At 40.8% G+C, this 7,716-nt stretch overlaps 1 protein-coding gene across 2 annotated transcripts in view; it reads left to right on the top strand.

Annotated features, from left to right (window-relative positions):
• Positions 1 to 4,093: 4,093 nt before the first annotated feature.
• The window catches only part of LOC108761404 (ataxin-2 homolog), a 7,560-nt gene continuing 3,937 nt past the window's right edge, over positions 4,094 to 7,716 (top strand). The window contains exons 1-8 of one of the 2 annotated variants that reach the window (XM_018507908.1): positions 4,094 to 4,346; positions 5,057 to 5,359; positions 5,450 to 5,558; positions 5,661 to 5,984; positions 6,083 to 6,319; positions 6,394 to 6,712; positions 6,994 to 7,274; positions 7,351 to 7,713. In XM_018507908.1, the coding sequence (XP_018363410.1) occupies positions 5,280 to 5,359; positions 5,450 to 5,558; positions 5,661 to 5,984; positions 6,083 to 6,319; positions 6,394 to 6,712; positions 6,994 to 7,274; positions 7,351 to 7,713 (1,713 nt within the window). In that variant the 5' untranslated portion in view covers positions 4,094 to 4,346; positions 5,057 to 5,279. Of the gene's footprint in view, positions 5,360 to 5,449; positions 5,559 to 5,660; positions 5,985 to 6,082; positions 6,320 to 6,393; positions 6,713 to 6,993; positions 7,275 to 7,350; positions 7,714 to 7,716 lie in introns of both variants that reach the window. The other variant, XM_018507910.1, reaches the window with a different exon arrangement.

The following is a 7,716-nucleotide window of genomic DNA, read 5'->3' as shown; positions in this document are numbered from 1 at the left end:
TCAAACACTTCCGACAGTTAAAAAAAAAAAAGTTGAAAGGTGAATATTTATCTGCTTTAAAGGCTGCGGTCCACTTGATGCTACATACAAATGCTTTGAAACATTTCATGGACCAATCAGAAGAAACAATTGTATAAACTAACCAATTGAAAAACGCTTCAAAGCGTTTGCAGTATCGCGTTGACCGTACCCTTAGTAAAATTCTTCCGATTGGTCAATCAAAAGCTTCGAAGCATTTGTAGCGTCAAGTAGATCGTATCCTTATGTTGGATTCACACTGGATCCGACATGCGTCGTACGACGCTCTGCAACCAATCAGAAAACAGGATTCCGATAGATTTTGCTTCGTATCATCGGAATCCTGTTTTCTGATTGGTTGCAGAGCGTCGTACGACGCAAATCGGATGCAGCGTAAATCCAGTATTAGGCCAATATTAAGGTCATTCTACATTGGTCGTATCGTAGATGTCACAAATCACAAGCTTATTGCTTCAGCCAATCCGATGCTTCAATTTTTAAGTCGCATGATGCTTGCGACGCTTCCGAAGCTACGATACGACCAATTTAGAATGGCTTTAAGGTCTGTTCTACAATAAAGTCGCGAGTGGTAAGTCGTAAGAAATTAATCAATTATAGTCGATTATTTTACTCATACTTAACTGTGATTGGCCAATTTCTTACGGCTTACGACTTGCGACCCTATTGTAGAATAGGCACTACAACCTCGTCTACAATCAAGTCGGCTGACGCTTGTCGGATGTTGTTAGTCGTAAAAGATGAAACCTGGGTGTCAATCATGAAACTTTATCTCTAGGATGTAAAGTGAAAAGTGAAAATTTTTACCATTGAAATTAATGGAGAAATTTTTCACTTTTTACTTTCCATCATAGGGATAAAGTTTCACGATTGATACCCTAACTAATCCAAACGACGCCCGGTAACCGACAGTCGACAATAAAAAAATAAACCTTATGCGCATGCGCACGACATACGACAATGTCTCCCGGCCGATTGTAGACTAGGTCCACATGCATCCGTTTTTTGCCGTAATTTTTCAAATCTATCGATTTGCTGTAGGACAAAGAGATCCGAGATTCTCTGATCGGTATTCATAGTCAGGGGATCGATTTTGTATCTTGAAACGAAGTGAAAATTACAAAAGTGAGTGAATTTACTAGAATACTGACAATTTCATTGGTCAATACCTAGTAAATTTGCTCACTTTTGTAATTTTCACCTTGATTGAAGATACAGAATCGACCTTCAGATCTTATATTCAAGACCGTCTTAAGAAGTCACGGACCAATCAGAGGGCTGCATTAGCGTCTTAAGTCATTACTTAAGATAGTTAGAACTAAAAATATAGACCAAACAGATACAAGAACTCACTGGGCGCTCAGTGAGCGGTCGTAGTACTGAATGCACCCAATATTGGTCTTAGGGTTGCCACACACACCTCCCGTAACAATAACCATAAGACGTACCGTAAAAATTAGCCAATCACAGTCGAGAATTCTTTTAAACTCGTAATATTCTGATTGGCTGATTCTTACGATACGTCTTATGGTTACCATAATAAGCATTATAGCCCTTCTACAATAAGCCGCAAGTCAGAAGTTCTAAGCGATCTTAAAGCGAGGTCTACAATAGAAGTCGTAGCAGTCATAGGGCGGTATTCATAATCGTTTCTTATATTTAAGATCGCCTTAAGCTCGATCTTAAGATATCTTAAGACGCTAATGCAGCCTTCTGATTGGTTCGTGACTTCTTAGGCTCGTACTTAAGACGGTCTTGAATATAAAACCTGACTATGAATACCGGCCATAGAGTCTTAAGTCGTAGAAAATTAACCAATCACAGTAGAATATGAGAAGAATAATCGACTATTATTGGTCAATTTTCTACAACTTAAGACACTACGACTGCTACGACTTCTATTGTAGACCCCGCATAAGTCATAATCGGTGAAAATGGCCAATAGCCAACTTGAACGACTTGGTTAAGACCGGTTAATACATCCGTCGTTCTGACTTATCCCGGATCTACAATAGGTGTTTTAAGCCTTAAACCGTAAGAAATTGACCAATTACAGTCGAATCCGAGAAGAATAAGCGACTGTGATTCGCCCATTTCTTATGGCTTAAGGCTTAAAACCTTATTGTAGATCCGGACTACGGCTTATTGTAGAAGGCCTATTACTCTCTACACACTCCTCTGTCCACGTGGGTTTAATATCGAAAACTAAATAATTCCGATCGGAACTCATTCCAAGCAATTTCATAATACGTCCTGGAATATCAAAATACTAGAGAGACTATCTATCGTGTCTAATGGAATTTCCGTGACCGTAGCACCTGTTGACATCAACCAATAGGAAAGATTAATCCAACCCAGGTTGGTGCAAACCCGATCGGGCCGAAAACGCTATATATTTCGGTCATATACATGATATTTTAATATTTAATTGAAAATGTCTGGATGACTCACAAATGTTTTTAATGGTACTTCATAAGGGCCCAGACACAAACTTTTGCATAACGCATAATACATAGTGCACAATGGAATCAACCAATCGAAATTCTTCTTTTCCATGGAATGAGAGGAAAGGAAAGCTTCTGATTAGTTGATTCGCTTATATGCACTATGTATTATGCGTTATGCAAAAGCTTGTGTCTGGGCCCTAAAGCGGGGAGCACAGACTCTTGCATAACGCATAACACGTAATGCATAAGAATATGTACCAATCGAAGTTCTCCGTTTCTTTCCCTTCCATGTAATAGAGAACTCTGGTTGGTTCAATTTCTTATGCCTCATGTGTTATGCGTTATGCAAGAGTTTGTGCTCCCCGCTTAACTCTTTATACGAAATACAAACAATTCCATGTATAAACTTTGTTGAATTTAGATCCGGTTAATTATTTCGGTCAAGTACATGGTCCAAAAAAGAATGATTAATTGTAATTAATACAATGACTCACAAACCTTTTTATTTGCACTTTGAAACTCTTCATACGAAATACAAACGATTTAAAATAATAATTTTTTCAACCGGAAGTTTTGTCCGGTCATACATATTGGCTGTCGCAACAAACTTGCGATCAACTTGCAATAACTAATGTAGAACTGGCTCAAGAGGTTTGTTCGAATTGCATACTCCAACATGCTTCAACATATTCCTACCATAGCTCCTACTTATTCTAATGAGCGCGTTTGAGTGAGTATGAGCTACGGTTGAAAGAAGTAGAAGCATGTTGGAGCATGGAACGCGAACAAACCTAAGATATGACTATGAATACTGGCCTTTGATTGGCTCAAGTTTTAGCTCAGGATCATCTTGAATCTTGAGCAACGTCTATGGAATCTTTCCTATAATTACTGGCCTATGGCCCGATCTCATCAACTCCGATTAAGCTAATCAGTCGATTAAGTGTCAACCGTGACTGATCAATTCTACTGAACAGCAAATGCGATTGGTCAGTTTCAATGTAAGGGCCTCTTTCACCAACTTCGATCAACTTAATCGGTCGATTAGTCCACCAGAATTGACTAATCTCATTTGTCATTTTGTTTGACGATAGATGCGATTGGTCAATTCCAATGGACATTATCGGCCGATTAAGTTAATCGGTGTTGATGAAAGAGGCCCTAACAATCGAGCGATTAGATTAATCGGAGTTGGTCAGACCGGTCCTATGTATATTGGTCTGTTTTCTGTTTCTGCACTAGACTGTTCTAGAACTATCTTTCTCGCTTTAAATAAATATCAAACGTATTTCTATCTCACTTTAAGTTCCAAAAGTGTACACTAGTTTAGCCACAGAAAACAGACCTTATGATTCTGCTGAACGCAGCCTATGAAAAGCACAGGCAATAGGAACAAGAAGTAACAAATTTCAACCTATCAAAAACCATATATAATAGGATGGACGCTTTTCGATAGGTTGAAATCTCTTATTCCCTATTCCTATTGTGTTTCCAGCTTATCAAGTGCATGATGTAAATTAGATCGATGTAAACAAGGCCAAAAAATGGCAGACTTTCGCTTTACTCTTGTAAATCTAGAGCTTTAATCCGAGCCGTACAACTGCCACGAGAGCGAACGGGCCGAACATACGTTCACCAGGTGGCGACTGCGTCCAAGAGTCACCGTGATCAGGTTGATCAGGCGACTCGTAGGTACGTTGAAAGGTTGCGAGTCTGTCGTGTATCGTTCTGCCACATGTTGATTAGTTGAAAACAAGGAGAGGTAGAAACGTGCATCTTCACGGATTCTTCGCCGCCACACTTGGCTTGGCACACGTCGTTCTCAGACCGTCATAGTTTGCACTTTACACTTCACGGTCGTCGGTACGTTCTTTTTCTCTCTCTCTCTTTCTCTCTCTCTCTCTGTCTCTCCCCTTCGCTCCTTCCTTCTCTCTCTCTCTCTCTCTCTCTCTCCCCCCCTCCCTCCCTCCCTCCCTTCCATAGACTAAAGTAAAGTAAAGCCCCGTTGGTGCCCGTTGACCGAGAGCTGTAACCGTAGCATGCAACTTTCCGTATTGATACTCTATCGTCGAAGAGCAGCCGTCGCGTAGAGCGTTACGTCACAAGTACGGTCGTTGACAATTGTCGAGACACGAGCGTGGTACTTGTTTAAAGCGAGCTTTCGCGCTGACGCCTCGCGCCTTCCGTCGCGCACTTACACCCCCGTCAAGCCGTCAGCGTATGTACATACATATCGCGTACACGCGTCCTCCGTTTCGGGGCTGAGGGATTAAGTATCTTAGTGCTGTGATCGTGACAGCATTTCGTTCCTGTATCGAGCCGCGGTTCAAACGCAATTTTTCAGTTTGACGAGTTCGTCTTGTGCGTTGTACGTTGGTTTGGTGCCCACTTTGTATCGTTTTGCATTTGAGCTCGTTTTATTTCAATATATAACCTAAAAGTCTTCGTGAATGTTGATAGTTGCCCCTTTTTCCTCTTTCTTCTCCTTATCCTTTATCTCGTCCTCGTATTCATTTTCGTTTTTATTTTTATCTTCACCCTCGTCCTTCTTTTTCTTCATCTCGTCGCGTCAGTCGTCTCTGCAACAAGTCAAGCCGACGAACGTAATAACGTTGCATAAAGACATTCGTACATCCCGTACCCGTACCCGTCCACGGACAAGAAAACGGATATTTTCGACGTCAAGCAGTCATCGGGAAAGTAGTCAAAATTCCGGTCCCTACTAGGAAACAAGAGAGCCTCCAACAAACCGGCGGCAGAAATCCATCAGCGATTGGCCAAGAACCATCAAGCAAAATGAACAAGAGGAAGAACCGTACGAATAATAACAGGTACTGCCAATCACTTGGCTTTCCTCGTCAAGATCATAATAGCAGGTATAATATCCAAAACATAGCAACACATATCGACGATTGTATACAAGAAAAAATAACGTTTTTTTCTTTTCGATCCATGCCTTTTTCCAGATCTCCGCGAGCACGTGGACCACAAGAGAGGAATGTCGCAGCGGAGGGGGTTTATAACAATGCTCATTTTATGCATGCGGTTACTAGCCACGTTGGCAACACCGTACAGGTAGTAAATGACAGATGACTATAATTCAAAAGAATAATTTATGCATACAATATGTTATTGTGTGATTTAATGTTAAATTCTTTTCTTTGCTTTCTGTTACAGATCCAAACTCAAAATGGCTCGGTATATGAGGGCGTGTTTAGAACGTTTTCGAGTCAATTTGACGTAGTGTTGGAATTAGCTCATCGTGTAGAGAGCTCCGGAAAGATTTGCGTAGATAGCGTAGTAGAGAAATTAATTTTTAAACCGCAAGACGTTGTTACTATATCTGCCAAGGATGTTGATTTAGATTATGCTATAAGAGATACTTTTCAAACGGACACAGCCATTAGTAAGTTTAATGGTTTGATCGGCGAGAAGGAACTCGAACCCTGGGATCCGCCGACTACCATGAACGGAGCCGATTTAGAATTGGATGGTGCTGCTGTAAGCGCGTACATTTATTACAACTACTTTCAGAGGACACTCTACTCATTAAACGAATTGCGTTTAAAATTATCCAAATGGGTTTTTTTTTTCTTTAGAACGGTTGGGACGTCAACGAAATGTTTCGTAAAAATGAACAAGAATACGGAGTTCAAACGACATTTGAACCTTCTTTGGTCGGTTACACTCTACAACTACAACGTAAAGATACAAAAGATTACAAGGAACAAGAACAAAAAGCTGCTGAAATAGCAAATGAGATCGAATCTCAACCGAATCATAAAGCTAGATTAGAACTGGAAAACGGCGATGAGGAGGAAAGATTTGCAGCTGTGGTAAGATTCAGATTATATCTCAGAATTTCGTCTTTTTATCCATCAAACTTGTCTTATTAGTTATCTGATTCTAGACGAGACCCACCGAAGGAAAATATATTCCACCGCCGTTGAAAAAGAAAAATGGTAACACTAGCAAATTGATGAGATCCAGCGAACCTCCGTCTTCGCCAGGAACCACAAGTAATAAGAATGTCTACAGTCAACCCCCTCCGTCCACGGTTACGGTGAATGTCCCACAACCGAGCATGTCAGTTGGAGTACAGCCTGCTCATACCTCGGTACAACATCCGGTATCCTTAAATATGAGTATGCCGCCCAATGGAGTGGTTGTCACATACAATAATCCACCACCGCCGTTTGTGCCTCCACCGACGACGCAGTCACAGCAAGGTATGTTATTTGATATTGCTCGCATCTTCTTGTAAAGATGAAAATCGAACGGAATGCGTTATTGCTAATCTGTTCTACGTTAAAATTATGCTTTTGACTAAATTAACTTTGCAAAGTTATCAACACATTGACAACGCTGCAACGTATATCGCGTATATGCAGAAACAATTTTCAGTTCTTTGTGTATATTTCTGTTAAATGATGAGTATGGCTCTTTCTTACATTACATAGCGAACATGTAATGTGTAAGTCTTGATTATATTTTCGTTTTCTCGATATAGTAATCCAGCAGAATCAATCACAATCTCAAGTTACTCCTTCGATGCCGCAAGTCAGCTTCCCATCGCAACAACAGACACCTCCGAATAAAATAAATACAGAAAAACGTGAGCGGCCTGGTAGACAGGTTTATCAAGCTGATAAAGCGCCACCAGCGCCATTTCCACAATCAAACGTTGCATCTTCTCAACAACAACAATCTACGCATCAGCAACATACACCATTGACGCAACAAAACTCTGTAGAAGGGCAAATAGTTATACATAAATCGGATCATAGAAAGGTACGGTACATACTCTCATTTAAATTTTTTTTTTTTTTTTTAACCATGGAGCAACTTATAAGTTTTACTTTTTAAGGTTCCAACACCACGTGGAAGGGAAGAACAGCATTCGGAACTGAGACAATTCGCTGCAGAATTTAAATTAGCGGAATCGCAGGGATCTTCAGATACCCCTCAAATATCCAGAAAACAGCATCAACATCAACAAGATGTGCATTCCGCTACCTCGATGAATCAGCCGCATCACCAAGGTCCTCATCAACATACCAGTCCACAGCAGCAATCACAGCAGCAGTCACCTTCACAACAGCATACCAGTCCTCATCAGCAACATCAAACTGTACAAGAGGAACCAGTTACCAGTAAGCCTCCACCTGGTCCATTAGTAAGATCTACAAGTCCACCTCAGCAGCAGCAACAACAGCAACAGCAGCAGCAGCAA

This window comes from Trachymyrmex cornetzi, unplaced genomic scaffold, assembly GCF_001594075.2.
Source record: "Trachymyrmex cornetzi isolate Tcor2-1 unplaced genomic scaffold, Tcor1.1 scaffold248, whole genome shotgun sequence".
NCBI classification, from domain to species: Eukaryota; Metazoa; Arthropoda; class Insecta; order Hymenoptera; family Formicidae; genus Trachymyrmex; species Trachymyrmex cornetzi.
Note: the sequence above shows the minus strand (reverse complement) of the source record. Positions and strands in the feature narration are given on the sequence as shown.